At 62.5% G+C, this 16,964-nt stretch overlaps 1 protein-coding gene across 6 annotated transcripts in view; it reads left to right on the top strand.

Annotated features, from left to right (window-relative positions):
- Positions 1-16,964, top strand: part of TBX1 (T-box transcription factor 1) — a gene marked incomplete at its 5' end in the record, with an annotated part of 143,915 nt that extends 126,951 nt beyond the window's left edge. Inside the window, 9 exons of one of the 6 annotated variants that reach the window (XM_084538990.1) lie at positions 3,210-3,267; positions 6,496-6,624; positions 7,718-8,177; positions 10,846-10,947; positions 12,042-12,213; positions 12,410-12,565; positions 13,685-13,752; positions 13,948-14,048; positions 14,638-16,964. In XM_084538990.1, the coding sequence (XP_084395116.1) occupies positions 6,591-6,624; positions 7,718-8,177; positions 10,846-10,947; positions 12,042-12,213; positions 12,410-12,565; positions 13,685-13,752; positions 13,948-14,048; positions 14,638-15,080 (1,536 nt within the window). In that variant the 3' untranslated portion in view covers positions 15,081-16,964. Of the gene's footprint in view, positions 1-3,209; positions 3,268-3,399; positions 3,529-5,101; positions 5,176-6,431; positions 6,625-7,717; positions 8,178-10,845; positions 10,948-12,041; positions 12,214-12,409; positions 12,566-13,684; positions 13,753-13,947; positions 14,049-14,637 lie in introns of those variants that run through there. The other 5 variants (XM_084538991.1, XM_084538992.1, XM_084538988.1 and 2 more) reach the window with 5 other exon arrangements.

The raw sequence follows: 16,964 nt of genomic DNA, 5'->3' as shown, positions 1-16,964 counted from the left end.
GGAGCGGGGCAGGAGCTGGGGGAAGCCGGAGGGGCAGCCTGTCCCATGCGGCACCCGACTACGCAGACATCTTGTTTTATTTTCTTTACGAGCCCCTGATCGCCATTAGGACACGTTTATACCTTTTTTTGTGGGCTGCCGAGGGAGCCTGCCTGTGCACTGGGAGCGTGCAGGGCTGCTGATGGGCTCTCACCAAGGAAAGGGGCTCGTGGGGGCCACGGCTGGAGCGGGGGCAGGACAGAACAGCGGGCGCTGGGCTGCTAATTAACACTGCCCCTCCGAGCTCCAGCTCCCTCCCCGCATCCCGTCTCACCCCGATCATTTTCCAGCTCCGAGCAGGGCCACTTTGCCCTTGAGGGCTCTGTCACCCCCTGCACAGCTGTGGGATGAGTCCCGGTGTGCTCACGACCAGACGAGCTGGGGTAACCCCAAATGGCAGGGCCCTTGGCCAGGCCGGCCCCAGGCTCCCCGGGGAGCTCAGGGGCCAAGCAGGGTCCTGCAAACTTCGTGGTCCCAACCTGTGAGCACGCAGGGCAGCCACACTGCAGGAAGGTACAGACCTTGCACTGGGGAAACACAGGCTCTTGTCAGAGGGAAAAAAAAAAAAAAAAAAAAAAAAAAAAAAGGGAAAAAAGAAGGAAAAAGGGAAAAAGAAGGGGAGAAACCCCACCGGCTGCATGCCGGCGGTGGGTGGCTGACAGCTTTATTTCTGAGAATTTCACTGTGCGTGATCTCTCTGTTGGGATCTACAGGCAAGTGACCCCATAAAACCAGCCCAAAATCCCCATAGCAAATAACGTGGAGCCAAGGCTGGCAAGAGGGAGCTGGCGGGGGGTGCGGGGGTGTGGGGTGCGGGAGCCAAGCCCCACTCCCCGGCCCCACGGACCCCACGAGGGCTGCCCCGTGCCCGGCCGTGGGGTCAGGCAGCCCGTGGAGCCGCCGGAGTCCCGGCTTCCCCGGGCGCATCACCGCCTGTCTGCGAGAAAGCCGCGGCTGTTCGGGAGGACTGTGCTGGTTGTAACAACAATTTTTTGTTCTTGAATTCCTTCTTCTTCGGGGCTTCTCTCTCTTTTTTCTTTTTCTTTCGTTTTTGTTCTTTTTCACAATCAATTTTCTTGGTTTGCCTCTCTTTCCTATTTGCTTTCTTTCCTTCTGTCTTCTTTTCTTTTCTTTTCTTTTCTTTTCTTTTCTTTTCTTTTCTTTTCTTTTCTTTTCTTTTCTTTTCTTTTCTTTTCTTTTCTTTTCTTTTCTTTTCTTTTCTTTCTTTTCTTTTTTCTTTTCTTTTCTTCTCTTTTCTTCTCTTTTCTTTTCTTCTCTTTTCTTTTCTTCTCCTTTCCTTTCCTTTCCTTTCCTTTCCTTTCCTTTCCTTTCCTTTCCTTTCCTTTCCTTTCCTTTCCTTTCCTTTCCTTTCCTTTCCTTTCCTTTCCTTTCCTTTCCTTTCCTTTCCTTTCCTTTCCTTTCCTTTCCTTTCCTTTCCTTTCCTTTCCTTTCTTTTTTTTCCCTTTTCCTTTCTTTTCTTTCTCTTTTCTGTTTCTTTTTTTTTTCTGATTCTCTTTTCTTTTTTGTTTCTCCTTTTTTTTGTTTCCTTTTTTTCTGCTCTTTTTTTTCTTTTTGTTTGTTTCTTTTCTTTTTCGTTTTCATTTTCTTTTTCTTTTCATTTTCTTTGCTATTTTCTTTACTCTTTCTGTTCCTCTTCTCTTCTCTTCTCTTCTCTTCTCTTCTCTTCTCTTCTCTTCTCTTCTCTTCTCTTCTCTTCTCTTCTCTTCTCTTCTCTTCTCTTCTCTTCTCTTCTCTTCTCTTCTCTTCTCTTCTCTTCTCTTCTCTTCTCTTCTCTTCTCTTTCTCTACTCTCTCTCCCCTTCTCTCCCTTTCTCTCCCTTTCTCTCCATTCCCTCACCTCCCGCCTTTCTTCCCCAGCCCGGGTCCCGGCCCAGATTCCCGCAGCAGCCCCGTGCGGCGCCCGGGGGAGGCCGGAGCAGGACCCGCTCCCGGCTCGGCCTCAGGTGGCACCTGCGGGGCAGCGGGGCCGGGCCGAGCCCAGGCAGCGCCGCGCCCCGGGGGGAGCGGGCTGGGGGCGCCCCGGGGGCAGCGGCGAGCGGCGGCGGCGGCCCCGAGAGCGCCAGGGGCGAGCGGGGCTGCGGGGCCACCAGCCCGGCTCGCCGCCTCCCCTCGCCTGCTGTCTGCTCCTAGCGGTCTCCCCGACGTCGTGGGCGCTCTCGCTTTCTTTTTGCTTTCTCTTTCTTTCTCACCTTTTTTTTTTTTTTTTTCCCTCTCTCGTTTGTTTTCTTTCTTTCTTTCTTTCTTTCTTTCTTTCTTTCTTTCTTTCTTTCTTTCTCTCTCTCTCTCTCTCTCTCTCTCTTTCTCTCTTTCTCTCTTTCTCTCTTTCTCTCTCTCTCTCTTTTTCTTATTCCTGTCTTTCCTTCTTCTGTTCTGTTACTTCTTCAATTTCTTCAATTTCTTCAATTTCTTTTCTTCTTCTCTCTCTTTCCTTCTTTTTCTATCTTTATGTATCTTTATCTCTTTCTCGTTTCCTTCTTCTTACTCTCGTTCTGCCCTTCTGTCAGTCTTTCTCGGTGGCTGCTGGTTAACGACACGTTTGATTTTTCGATCCGTCAGATGCATTCGTTAATTTCGGTTCTTACAGTTCAAGCGGCAGTTGCAAAATAATCCTAACAGGCGCCGTAGTCGGAATAATAACGATGTTGGCTGCAAGAGTAACAGCAGTGCTCGTCGATAACGGTCCCAAACCCCACGGCAGAAAATCCGCGTTTTCCCGGGGAGCTGCGGGAGCTGCGGGCTTCCCTCACCTGCCGGCAGCCCCGGCTGTCCCCTCTCTGCCCTCTCACAACGAATCCCGCACTCCCCGCGGCTCCTCAGCCCAGCTCCCCCGCGGTGTCGCCGCGGTGCCGGCTCCCGGTTTGTGGCACCGGCTTGCAGAGACGCCGGACACCGGGACCGGGACCGGGACCTCTCCGCTCCGCTCCGCTCCCAGCGCGGGGCTCGCCCGGCCCCGGCCCCGGCCCCGGGGCTGTTCCCCTCCGGGCCGTGCGCGGAGTGCGGGGCTGCCCCTGCCCGGCCGCAGCCCCGGCTGGCTGCCGCTGCCCCCCACCCCCTTCACCCCCCCACCCCCCGCTATTTATGTGCTGCTCCCCGAGCCCCGCAGCTCGGCGGGGAGCCGGGGCTGCCGCCGCAAGCCCGAGCCGGGCCGTGCGAGCCCCCCCAGCTCCCCCGCAGGCCGGGCTCGCCGGGGGCTCGTCGGGGAGCAGAGGTGAGGGGCGGGAGGGACACGCGGGGCCTGGGGGGGACGGGAGGGGAGCTGCGGGAGGGCTGAGAGCGAAAGAAAGCGGGGGCTCTGTCCCCGCCGGGCCCCCGGGAGCGGGCAGAGCCCGTCGGGGCCGCACCTGCGGCACAGCCCGGCCAAAGTGCCACCGCCCGACCCCGGGGCTGGAGCGGAGCCGGAGGGGGAAAAACCCTGCGAGGGAGGACGAAGGGAGCTGCCCGCGGCGTCCGGCCCCGGCTCGCCTGAAAGGTGCGGGGCGTTGCGGGCTGCGGGACCCCCACGGGGGGAGCCGGCCGCGGGGCTGGGGCTGCCGTCGGGGGGCCGCGGGGACTGGAGCGCCGCGTTGCTTTCCCACTGCCGCCGCTGGGTTTTGCACCGCCGAGGCCCGAGGACGGCGGGGCACAGGAGAGGGGTGCCCCGGGCCGGGGGGGGCGGCTTTTTTTCGCCTCTCCCGCAGCGCAGAGCCGCTCCCGGTGGGACAAGCCCGGGCTGCCCCCCCCAGCCTGAGCGGGCGAGGTGGGGGAGGGGGTTTCAGAGGACCCCCCCTCACCCTCGTTGCCTTTCCGACAGCCCCCAGGCTCGATCCGTTCAGCCCCGGACCGGGGAGGGCCGCAGTGCCGGCGGCAGCGCGGTGTCAGCCCGGCGGCGGCACAGCCCCGCGTCGAGGCTGGATTCGCTTCGCAGTGCTCCGGCGAAGCAGAGCGGCCGGGGAGCGGGACAAGCGCCCGGGGGCTGGGGAGACGGCCGCGAAACGTGGCCGGGGGCTTTAGGGTCCTGGTGGGAGCACGGGGAGGCCGGCCCGGGGCTGGGAGCGGGGCCGCGGGGCTTCCACGACCCCCAGGGCAGCAGCGATTTGGGGGCTGGGGGGGGGCGGGCGGCCCCGTGGCACGGCTGGAGGCTGTTCCCGGGGGATCCCCAGCTCGCAGAGGGTCTCTTGATCCCGGGGGGTCCCCTGATCCCGGGGGGTCCTGTGCAGTCCCCCGCGGGGGGCCAGGCCGAGGGCTCCGCACCCGGGCTGTGCCCGACGGGGCGCCGCTTCCCGCTGCGGCTGCAGCCACGAAGCAGGAAGGGGAAAGGGAAAGAGCCGAGAGAAAGGGAGAAAGTCGGGGCAAGCAAAGCACGGACAGCAACCCCTCAGCTCCCTCCTCTGTTGGGGCGCTGGGTTCGGGACTTTTCTTAATTCCCAGGTATTTTTTCCTCCCGCGGGAGAGGCTGCCCCAGGGCCGGGCACCTCCCGGGGCCGCTTTGCCGCTCGCGTTCGCGGCTCCTTCGTTTCCCCCCGCACCCCGGGAGCTTTGCTTCGTGGGCTCCTAACGAAATCCGTTCCCCTCCTGCGTTGCTCGCAGCCAGGCAGCAGCGCGGGGCCGCACCGGGCCCCCCTTTGCCCCTGCTCCCGGCACCGAAAATGCCCCGGCCGGGAACAGCAGCGGCACGGAAACAACCCCCGCCCGCGTCCCGTTGTGCCCTTGTGCGTTCAGCTGCAGGAACATATGCTCAAATATGTACGAGTAGTCTAGATTTTTCTCTGCAAATATTTTTACCGCATCCAAAGATAATATTTCAACAGAAGAATCAAGCCCCGCAGGCTACAGACAGGGCAGCTATATATAACCCGCTTGCTCACTCGGGCTCTCGGCGCACCGCTCGGGTTATGCAAGCCCCGGTGCGGCGGTAGCCACCGGCGCGCCCCACGGCTCCGCCCGCCCCGTCGGGGGCAGCTCCCCCGGGACTTCGCCGCGGCCGCCCGACGGAGCCACCGGCACCGGCACCGGGGCCGGGCCGGGGACAGGGGCCCGGGGCCGGGCCCGGCGGGGCGGGTGAGCCGCCTGGCCCCGCGCCGATGCGGAGGACGGGCCCGGGGGACGCGGCGGCGCTCCGAGGGGCCGGTGCCGGGCGGTGAGTAGCGAGCGCCTCGCCGGGACAACGCCGGGGACCGGGGACGGCGGCCCCCGAGCCAGGCAGGTGCTGCCGCCACCGCGGGCTCTCACGCCGGGCCGCGCAAGGGCTCGCCTTGTGCCCCGCCGCTTGCTTTCCGTTTTCTGCGCTTTTGAAATGTATTTTGGTATTAGTATTCTTTTTTATGGGCGAAGGGAACGCTCCAACGCCTGCGTGCGATTCGTGGCTCTGGTGGCCCGGGGCTTGGCTTCCCAGGGCTCCCAGCCCGCACGGCCGGGGCTACCGGCGGCACCGCTCCCGCAGCGCGCCCCGACGGGCAGCCCCCGCGGCCACCGAGCCCCGGGCCGGGCCGGGGCAGCCCGGAGCCCCGCGGCGGCTGGGTGCCGGAGGAAGGGAGCAATCCCCTTCTGGTTCCCGGACATCCGCAGCGTGACGCCGGGCTCGGCTCGGCCCGGCTCGGCTCTTCCCTTCCCTTCCCTTCCCTTCCCGTCGGCCGGCTCCCGGCGCCGTGATTGACACCGGCGGCCCCTCCGCCCGCCCCGCGGCACATCCCGGCCCTCCCCGGCGGCCGCTCGCCGTGCCCGGGAGGCGGGGAAGGGCCTCCCCAGCCCTTTGACACCGTCTCGGCAGGAGTTTCACTTCGCTTTCGCCGCCGCCGCCGCCGCTTCTGCAGGCAAACACCCCCGGCTTCCATGTGACGCCTCCCAGCCGCTGAACGGGGGAAAAGCGCCTCCAAGGGAGCCACTGTCCCTGCGTGCGGGGGGGCACGGGGGGGCAGGAGCAGGAGGTGGCGGCTGGGGGAAGGGAAGAGAGGAGAGAAATTAATAAACTGCACAGAGAGAAGTTGTGGGGGAGAGAAACTGAGACCCCGGGGAAGGAATTCGGGGGGTTATTTATTTGTCTCCCCCCCCCGCCCCAATCCCCTGTCCCCAGCAGGGCTCGGTCCGGGCGCTGCAGCGCTCGGCGCTGTCCGCACAGGGCCCCGGGGCAGATTTTTGCTCCTCAACGCCTTTCCCGAGGGGGGGCAGAGGCTTTGGGTTGTTTTCTTTTCTTTTTTTTTTTTTTTTTTTTTTGTTTGTGTGCGTTTTTTGTTGTGTTATTTTTTTTAGCTCCCCTCCCCCCTGTGTGGAAGGAGGGGGGGTCCCGCTCGCACCTCCCTGGATGGTGCGCTAGAAAGGAGGGGAGTGAGGGGCGGGAGGGGGGGGCTCGTGGTGGGAGGCTGCCGCGGCTGCCGCTCCTGCATTGGTGTCTCCCCTATGGACGAAAACAGCCCTCTGTCTCCCAAGGCAAATGCTTTCAGTATCGCCTCTCTGATTTCAGTCGCCGCCGCCGCCGAGCGAGCAGGGAAGGGAGCGCTGGAGGAGCGCCGCGGTGGCCGCAGCGCGCCCGCCGGCCCCGCCAGCCGCCCGCCGAAGATGCACTTCAGCACCGTCACCAGGGACATGGAAGGTGAGCGCCCTGCGGGGAGCCGCGACCCCCCGCCCGCCGCCCGGCCGACGCTCTGAACGCCCCCCGGCCTGACGGAGGGGCCGGGAGCCCGGCCTGCCCCCGCGGGGCCGCTGCCGGGGGCTCGCAGCGGTGCCCCCCACCCCCGGCTCGGCCGGGACGGGGCCGAGGCTCTGCCCGCGGAGCATCCCCGACGGCACCGGCCGTGCCCCGGGCTGCGGCGGGCCTGGGCTCGGCTCCCGCCGGCTCCGCGGCCCCTGCCCGGCCCGGGGGCTCCGCCGGAGGAGATCCCAGAGACCGCGGGGCCTGGAGCAGCCTCGGGGCCTCGGAGGGGACCCGGAGGAGCGCGCCCGTCCCCGGGGCGGCCCTGTGCTGCGCCGCGGGGCCCGCTCGGGCCGGCGGCCGGGGGCTGCGCTCCGGGGCCGTGCCGGGGGCCCTGGACCGAGCCCGGAGCCTTGCGCTGGGCCCCGGCCGCCCCCTGCTCTCGCTCAGGGATGCCCACACGGGGGGGATTTGCCAACCCCGCTCCTCCTGCCTCTGGCAGCCAAGGCCCCGCGGCTCCAGAGCGAGGGACTTTACCTGCAGCACCGGCGCTACACGGAAATAAGAACCGGTTTCGTTCTTTTTTTTTTTTTTTTTTTTTTTTTTTTCCCCTCCTCCTTTTTTTTTTAAAAAAAAAAAAAAAAAAGAATTTGGGGGAGGGGGGGAAGGGGAATTTGCTTTGTCCCATTTCGCGTGCGGCGAGGGAGGCCTTCTGCAGAGATAACACCGGCAATGCACCGCCGAGGCTCTTGGCAGATCTCTCGGGTTTGCAGAGAAAAAAAAAAAAAAAAAGGAAAAAAAAAAAGAAAAAAAAAAGGGGGGGGAAAAAGCGCCGAGGCAGGCAGGCAGGCAGCGGGAGCAGCGAGCTCCCCGCCTGCCCCGGGGGGAGCGGGGCCGGGGCCAGGCGAAGCGGGAAGGGGGAGGCGCCCCGCTGGGCCGGGCGCGGGGCAGCGGCGGAGGCGGAGGGCACCCCGCGGAGCGGCGCGGAGCTGGGGGGAAAGCGGTTGCCGGAGCGGAGCCCTGACCGCCTGCCTGTTTTTTGGAATGATTTCAGCTATCTCCAGCCCCTGGCTCACCCAGCTGTCCCATTTTTGCGATGTTGCAGCTTTCACGGCCAACAGCCTGAGCAGCCTGAACGCCTCCGGGGGGTACCACCTCTCCCCCTCCCCGGGGGACCCGTACGGACAGCATGAGCCGCCGCACTACGAGCCCTGCACGGCTCAGCAGCACCCGCACCCGCCGCCCCAGCCCCAGCACGGCTACCCCTTCGGCGGGGCGGCGGCGGCCGGCCCCAACCCGCCGCCCCCCGGCCCCGAACCGCCCGAGGGCGCCGGGGGAGCCGCCGCGGGACCCGCCGCCGTCTCGGGCTGCTCCGCGGGGGCGGCCGCCGCGGCCAAGGCGCCGGTGAAGAAGAACCCGAAGGTGGCCAACGTCAGCGTCCAGCTGGAGATGAAGGCGCTGTGGGACGAGTTCAACCAGCTGGGCACCGAGATGATCGTCACCAAGGCCGGCAGGTCAGTGCGGAGCCCCGGGCGGCCGCGGGGTTGCCGTCGGTTGACCTTCGGCCTCTTACCCGGGGAGAAATTGGCGAGCTCCCGCGGCCCCAAGGCCTCCGGTGCTGCGGGGAAGGGGCGGCGGGCGGCGGGCAGGGCCGAGCCGGGCCGGGCCGGGCCGTGGAGGCTCCGCCGCGGGGTTTCGCCGCCGCCGGGAGGGCGCCGGGCGCCGGCTCTCGGTTGTCCCGCTGGGGATTTAAAGGCGGCCCCGTCCCCGGAGCACACGGACCTGCCCGGGGCGGGCAGCAGCAGAACGGGAGGAAGAAAAAAAAACAACACCCGACCCGCACCCGCGCAGTACCTGTAACTGGATAAATGCTGAGCACGGGCACAACTTTTCCTTTCGGCGGGGACTGCAAACAGCCCCCGGCTCAGGCGGTTTTAAACCTCAAAGCGCCCTCCAGGCCGACCGCACTTCCCGAAGAGCGGGGAAGGAGCGCGGCACAGCCCGGCCCGGCCCGGCCCTGCGCGGCCACGGCGGCTCCGCTGCGCCCCGGCACCGGGACCGGGAGCTCGCTCCCGGCCGGGCTGCAAAGGATGGGGCCGCGCTGGAAGGGAGCAGAGCGCGTGGGGGGGGTGAAGAACGGTAATTGTGCTAATTACTGCGGTTAATTGCGATCGCCGGGGCCGCTCGCGGAGAGCTGCGGAGGGCTGCGGGCAGACGCTGCCTCCTGGGGGGCGAGCTCGTCGTTCCCGTGATTTAAAGCGGTCCCGGCTGGGGGGAGGAAAGCAAAGCAAAGCAACCAAACCAACGAACGCCCCGGTGGCTGCTCTCCGTGAGCCCCGGGAACGGCTGCAGCGGCCGGGGCCGCTCGGGAACGGCCCAGCCACAGCGGCCGCGCGTCCCCTCCGGCCATGGGGAGGGTCCTGGGGGTGCCAAAACTTAAATATATTTATAGGCAAATATTTGCGTATTTTTTAAAAAATACAGCGATTTCCTCAAACTAAACAAACCACCGCGGCGCCCGCCGGAGGAGCAGCCGCCGAGGGGCCGGCCGCGGCTGCGGGACCCCGGGCGGCATTTCCCGCAGCCGGTGGCCGCCCGGCGCCGGGCCGTGCCGCTCGCTGCCGCCGGGCTCGGCGCTGCCTTCCTCAGCGGAAAAGGTCGGCCAGGCTCCGGGCGGACGCTCTCTGCAAACAGGAGCCCTTCGCTCTGCCTTTCTTCGCTCTCCCGAGGCAGCGGGAGGGTCGCCCGTAGCCGACTCCGAAAGGGCCCCTGAAGGAGCGAAGTCGATTTGAATCGCGGGTTTTCTTCCCCCTTCTTCTTCGTTTATTTTATGATATCGACAAATCTCCAGGCAGGCGGATAAAAACAGGAGAAAATGGGGTAAAAACGGCAGGAAAAGGCTTGGGGAAGGCGCTGCGAAGCCTGTTCTCTCCCAGCGCCTCTGGGCCGGCCCTGCTGTTTGTCTAGGTGGGTCTTATCAACTCGGGTTGTTTGTTTTAAAACTTCGTTTTAAAACAAGAAACACCGGAACTGGAGCTAATGGGGGCTTTTACACCTTTAAAAATAATAATAACAGAGGAAGCTATTGGAAACGTCCTCCAGACTTTACTAAGGCGTTACGGAGAAGGAGACCCCGCTCCTCGTCCCCGCTGCTGCCGGCGGGGCCGGGCCGGGGATGCCACGGCCGCGGGGGAAGGCAGGGGAAGGCAGGGGCAGGCAGCCTCTCCTCGGCGGCAGGGAGCAGTACGCAACCAAAACGGTCCCGGGGAGGTGCGCAGCAGCCCGGCCGTGCGCCCCGAGACAGAGCCGGGGGGGCCTGCTGGTACCCGCTGGTGACCGGATTGCTTTTGCGGGCGGCGGCTTCAGTTTGGTTTTTCAACGGCTGCAGCCCCCCTTCCCGAAATGCCGCCCGCCGCTGCTCGCTTTGTTTCCTACTCGGGGAAATCCTCACGGAACCAAACGGAAGCCGCAGCCAGCGCCGGCGCTCGGGCGCATCTTCGGCGGGTCCCGGTGGGGAGCCGTGCGCCCAGCCCGGCCCCTGGCCCCACTCCCACCGCAGCCCCTCGGGGGAGCCGTGCCCTCCCCGAGCCCGGCACCCGCGGCCCCAGCCCGGCCACCTCCCCGGGGGCTGCGCGGAGCAGCGCGGGGACAGCCCCGGGGCCGCCCTGCCCAGCGCCCGGCTCCTTCTCGCCCCGCTCCTGCTGCAGAGCTGCGGGGACCGGGAGGGGGCTCGCTGGGAGATGCCGGTTGCCCTCCAGTTCCTACCAGCCTGGGGGCTTCGTTTGCCCCTCCTGGCTGGGGGAGGTTTTGTTCTGTGTGCAGGGGCTGCGCTGCTCTTGTGGCTGCAGCTTTAAAACTGCGCCAATTTTGGAGGGGTAGAAACGGGAATTTGGTTCCCTGGGGTCGCCGGCAGAAGGGCCCGGCTGTGCCAGCCCAGAGCCCTAACCCGGCTCAGGTGTGGGTCCAGGGTAGGGGCAATGCCTCTCATCAGCCTCAGTTCAGATCAGCTTCCTGATCTGGGAAAGGGGAAAATCCAGAGTGAGGAATTATGCCCCTGCCCTCCTCTCCCCAGCCGTGGGGCTTCCGCAGCCGGCCCCAGCACCCTCGTGTGCCCCCTCGGGGCTCCCTGTGGCCCCTCAGCTCGGCTCAGCTCAGCTCTCCCTTCTCTCTGCTCTGCGGCAGGCGCATGTTCCCCACCTTCCAGGTGAAGATATTCGGCATGGACCCCATGGCTGACTACATGCTCCTCATGGATTTTGTCCCTGTGGATGACAAGCGATACCGGCAAGTACCCCGCTCCTGCCTGCCGGGACAAGTTTGGGGTTGGGGACCCCCCCTGACCTCCTGGGCTTGTGCACAGCGACTGCAGCACCCAGACGCAAGCAGGGCAGCCAAAAGCGCGGGGCTCAGTGCTGTCCTGCCCAGGACAGCCTCCCCACCCCGCTGCTCCGCCACTGCCCCACGCAAAAATCCCCCCAGGGGCTGCTTGTGCCGGCTGAGGAGCTCGCTTGCCGGGCGCTGGGGTGAAGAGAGCGGGTTTTGTTCGCAGGGAAGGCACCGGCTGTCCAAGCCACAAAACCCTCCCCTTGTTTCCAGCAGCAGCATAGGAAGGCCTCGGAAACGGGCGAGTCGCAAGGCAGAGATGCGGTCTGATTTGCAACCCCTTTAATTTTAAGACAGTGAAAGGCGCATTATGTATTTAGCTTCAGATCAGGACGCCGAGCAGGCAGCGCGCGTAGGAATCGCAGGTCCAATATATAAATATTTAGACAGATATCCAAATTCTCAGGGCGTCCTAGAAATGTTTGCTTGTCAAGGGAAGTGGGATATATAACATCCAATTGAGTATATCTTTAAAAAGTAATGTTTCTGCTCGAGTCCAATGGTGTCTAATTCCCCCTGTGCAAACACTGGCTTTTAAAGTAAACACGTGTATAGAAGATTGGTTTCTCTGTTTTAAATGTTACTGTTGAATACGGACTTTGAAAGAATGAAACAAGGCTGCTAAACTCTGGACCTGCTATTAATCTGCACATAAATTTCCACTCTTCGCTTAGAGCCAGAACATTACTGTATAGAGAGCTCCCTTTCACTTTTTTTTAGAGGAAGGGGGAGCTTTTGTGGCTTCTCTCCCCAGTCTGTACAGGTAGCTATAAATTTCCTGCGTCCCGCAGATTTCTCTCCCGCCAACTCCATCCCTGTCAAACGCGATTTCTCTCCCCGCAACCTGACCGGCTGTCGGGAGCCTCTTCCTCTCCTTCCCGGGACCAGGGGCTACCCCCAGGCCGGGCTCCTCGGGGGTCCCCAAGCGCTGCAGCCCGGGGGGGGTGTCTGGGAGCACCACGGGCCGTGGCTGACGGTGCCCCCCTTGCTGGCAGGTACGCCTTCCACAGCTCCTCCTGGCTGGTGGCCGGCAAAGCCGACCCCGCCACCCCCGGCAGGGTGCACTACCACCCGGACTCCCCGGCCAAAGGGGCGCAGTGGATGAAGCAGATCGTTTCCTTCGATAAGCTCAAACTGACCAACAACTTGCTGGACGACAACGGGCATGTAAGTGTTCCCGAGGGGAGGCGACGAGCCCCGGGGGCTCCCCGCGCCCTGGTTCCCGGGGGGCCGCTGCCCGCACCCCGGTGTCCCCGCGGGGCTCAGCGCCCTGCCCCGGGCAGGGGGGACCGGGGGCTGCGCTCTCCTCTCTCAAAGCTCCGCCTGGATCAGTTATTGTCTCCTTGCTCGTTTTATCATTCAGATCATTTTGAACTCCATGCACAGATACCAGCCGCGTTTTCACGTGGTCTACGTGGACCCCCGGAAAGACAGCGAGAAATACGCGGAGGAGAACTTCAAAACCTTCGTCTTTGAGGAGACGCGCTTCACCGCCGTGACCGCCTACCAGAACCACCGGGTGAGGCGGCAGCGGGACCGGGGCGCTGGGGGGGAGCCCCAGAAGTGCAGGCAGGGGCGCTTAGGGCCGGGGCAGTGCCGGGAGCCGGGCAGGAGCTGCGCCCCGAGGCAGCGCTGGCCCCCTTGCTGTGTTCCCTGGCCCGGGGGCAGCTCCCTGCGGCTGTAAACCCGAGAACCGGGCTCGGGCTCGATGGGAAACTGGAGGCTCCCCGCTGCGGGATGTCACTCACTATTTGTTTGGCTAAATCTGTGATTTTGCTTCTCCGGGCTCGGTCTGTTCCCGCTCAGAAAACAATATATTTAAAACCGAACCAACCCGTCCCCCAAACTGATGCAGATTTTTGGGCAGCGCTTAATCCAATTGCTCCTCTAAATCACAGATTAAGGAGCAGGAATCCCAGCCGTGATCACAACCACAGTTTGTGAGCAGAGGCTTTTCAGCGCTGACCCAGCTCTGCGCTGATGCCACAGGGACTGTCCCCAGGGCTGTCCCCAAGCAGCCGGGGCCGTGCCTCGCTGCACCACCACTCCGGGCGTGCCGGGGCCCCTGCGGGATGCTGCGGCCGGGCCGGAGCAAGGCTGTGCCTTTAAGGGGCTCCGGAGTCCCTCCCCGGCTGGCATTTGCCTGATGGCTCCGGACAGCTGCTCTTTCTCTCCTGCTTTCTATCAGTTTGACCTCTAAGGCTGGAACTGTCACGGAGGGGCTTAAAGTTTGTTTTTCAACCCATTCCGGAAACTCACAATCACATACTTTATCCGTGGATTTGCTTAAATATAGAAGATGTCCTGCCTTCTCCCCGGCGAATTAAATAAATACATAAGTATGATTTATCCAGTGATTTGTCTTAGCTGCTCCGGTGGTGACCCATATAATGTGGCATTCTCTTACAAGTGCATTTACACAGCTTTTGCAGCCGCCTCTCCCTTTGCCTTGAACTCGTATTAGGTGGCGTCCTGTCCCGCGTTTTCTAATGGGGAATGCACGTGGTTGTGCCGTGGCAGGGAGCGCCCGGCTCCATTAAACCGGGCACTGCTGGCTCCCGGAGCTGCTCAGAGACACGCTCGCTAACGGAGTTGCCCCGTGTTCCACTTTGAGACATTTCCCACCTTCTCCTTACAGATCACGCAGCTGAAGATCGCCAGCAACCCTTTTGCCAAGGGATTCAGAGACTGCGACCCTGAGGACTGGTAAGGCTGTGTCTTTGATTACTGCTAGCCCCCTTCTCACCGAGCGTAGCGTGCACCTGCCCAGTGCACCTTTGCACAACACTTTTCATGGTGTTTGGGTGCCACTGGGTCAGCTCTGCTTGCTGGCAGCAAGGCTGTAGGTATTCACTTGGCAGGACCACTGCCTCCGGATTACTTCTCCCCTCCTTCTTCCAGGCCCAGGAATCACAGGCCGGGGGCCCTGCCTCTCATGAGTGCTTTTGCCAGATCACGGAACCCAGTGTCCTCCCCTGCGCACCAGAACGGCACAGAGAAAGGTGAGCACCCTCCGGGGCCGGGCCAACACATGTCCTCGGGGCCAGCCTCGCTTGCCATGCTGGTGTGCAGCTGCCCTTGCTCCTGAGCGTTGCACTACCACATATTTTTTAGACAAAGCCAGCCACCTTTTTACCCTAACTCCCCTTTCTTAGGTGTAAAGCTGTCGTGCTTCAACAGCTTTGCTGCTTTCGAGAACAACAGCTTTTTATTTATTTAGTGAGTCCCACCTGGGGTTCCTGGGCTGCCAGCTCTGCACCTCACGGTGCCCGTGCCCTCTTGGCACACCCCAGCAGCGCGTCGGGGAGCTGCCGTCGGGTCACCCAGCTCCCCCTGCCCACCGCCCCCCCCATCACACACACACACACCCATGGCCCCTCTCCCACAGCCACCGCGGGCCGCCTCTATTTATTCAGCGTTGCACAACCGCGGCGATGCCAGGCGTGTCGCGGCAGCTCCCTTTGTGGCGGCCGGGAGGTCCCGTCCCACCCTGCGGGGGCCGGGGGGGGCTCTCCCCGCTCCCATCTCCCAGCTCACCCTCTCCTCTCCTCTCCTCTCCTCTCGTCTCCTCTCCCCGCCTGCCCCCCGCAGACGCAGCCGACGCCCGCCGCGACTACGAGCGGGAGGCGGCCGCCGGGGCCCCGCTGCACGCCGAGGCCGCGCACCAGCAGCTCCTGGCGCGGGTGCTGAGCCCGGCGCTGCCCGGCGGAGGAGCGGCAGCAGCAGGAGGAGGCGGCGGCGGCCTGGTGCCCCTGGGGGGCGGCGGCGGGCGGCCCAGCCCCCCCCAGCACGAGGTGCGGCTGGAGGCCGGCGAGGCGCTGCAGCAGCACCCCTACAAGTACCCGCCCGCCGCCTACGAGCACTACCTGGGGGCCAAGAGCCGGCCCGCCCCCTACCCGCTGCCCGCCATCCGCGGCCACGGCTACCCGCACCCGCACCACCCGCACCACCACCACCACCACCACCCCGTCAGCGCCGCCAACGTCTACCCGCCGCCCGCCGGCCCCGCCGCCTACGACTACGGGCCCCGGTAACGCCGCCCGCCCCCCCCGGCCGCCTTCCGCCTCCTCCTCCTCCTTCCCCGGCCCCGCGTGCCGCGACCGTTAAACGGCCGCTCCCCTCAGCCGCCTCCTTCCCGCCTTTCGCTCTCGGCCCGCCCTGCGCGGGAGCTGATAGGCCGGCTCGGTGATTGACAAGCGGCCAGGCCAATGGCGAGGCGGCGCCGCGTCCGCTCCGCCGTGAGGGGGCCGGGCTGTGAGGGGATGGCCGCCGCCTCCCGGCGCTCAGCGGAGCCCCCCGGGCGTTGTCCCGCCGCGCCCCGCTCGGGGCTGAGGTGCCGGGGGAGCGGCGAGGTGCCGGGACCGAGGCCCCGGCCCCGAGGGCGGTGCGAGGCTGGCCGGGGCGGCGGCGGGCCCCGGGAAGGGGCCTCGCCTGCACCAACTGCCGGCAGCCGGCCCGGGATCCTCGGGCTCACCGCGGGGGCTGCCGGAGGAGACTGTGAAAGGACACAGAGTTTAACCTAAGGGAACACTTGGAATCGTCACTGTAAGCGCTGCGCCCCGCTGCTGAGCTGCCCGGCAGCGCTGGGCCTCACCCGGCGGGCCGAGCAGCGCTGGCGAGGCCGCGGCCACCAGCACAGCCACGAGCTGCTCCCCGCTCTCCCACCAAGGTGTAAAAACGAGGCTGGGGGTGAGGGGGGCGTCCCCGCGGGGTGTTCGCAGCAATAGGTTGTGGTCTGGCTGCTTCCCGAGGCAGCCTCACGACACTGCCTTCCTACATCCTGCACTGAGCTCCTGGTGCTCTCCCACTGAGAGGTGCCTTTTAGAGGAAATGGGCAGCTTTTCCCCCTTGTATTTGGTTCACCCAAACTGCAGTAGTCCCAAAGCACCTATTCTGCACCTACCTGCTTGCTGCATTTCCTCTTAAAGTTGGTAAGTACTTTTTTTTTTTTTTTTTTAAACTATCTCCTTCAGCAGTCTTTCCTTACATGTTGGAAAGATGGACCTGTTCATCACGGTTTACTCCAGTGATGCGTTTTGAACAGTTGGCTGGTGTTTTTTTATCAACTGCTCATCGAATGCCAGACATGTTGTGTTCAGAGAAGGTATAGAACAGCTCCTCAGCTGTGTTGGTATACAGTATTATGAACACTCTCCCAATTCTTCCACGTGATTCTATGAAAAGAAGAGGGGATATTTTTCTTCTAAGTCCTCCATTCGTCCATATTTGTGCATTTTAACAATAAACTCCGCAACTGTTTGATATCTTTTAAAATATAATCCCTTTGTGCAGGTGGCAGTGTTAATAGCAACATTTATTCTGTCTCACAGTGGGCATTGGGCTTCCAAAACTTTTTGGAAGGATTTAAGAAGGGGTGCAGGATAACATGAATATTTTATGTGTATTTTTTTTCCTGTTATAAAAAATATATCTGGATCCATGAAAAAGACTTGTGCAAGAAATATGTATTTTATTTGACATTTGCAGTGAATTGTGAGATTCTTAGTGTCTGACTAAACCATAATTAATGTTCTCAGAAAGGTTGATGTAAAATAGCCTTGTGCTTGTTATTGGTCAGTGGGAAAAGGCTCTCTGATGTGCTCTGTTGCTTTGCCACTGTTATTTCAGAGTATTCAGTTATGATTTGTTATGTGTAAACGGATTAGTGCCAAAGCTTTGGTCAAACGTTTAATGAAGTTGTTATATTTATTATTTCTTTCAAAGATTATACAAATGCTTTTTTTTTTTTTTTTCCTGTTAGTTCCAGAGTAGGGAAAAAGTGAAGACAACCAAAGAATCATAGCTGCAAACAGTGTAGATAATTGTAGATATTTGTAGATATATGTAGATAATCTTATTATGTTTAAATTGAAAAGACGTTGGACAGTGACATTTATAAATGCTTTTCCTCTTCTTTC

The sequence above is a fragment of the Aythya ferina genome (assembly GCF_964211825.1).
Source record: "Aythya ferina genome assembly, chromosome: 17".
NCBI classification, from domain to species: domain Eukaryota; kingdom Metazoa; phylum Chordata; class Aves; order Anseriformes; family Anatidae; genus Aythya; species Aythya ferina.
The sequence above is the reverse complement of the archived record's forward strand: the minus strand, read 5'-3'. Positions and strand labels throughout refer to the sequence as shown.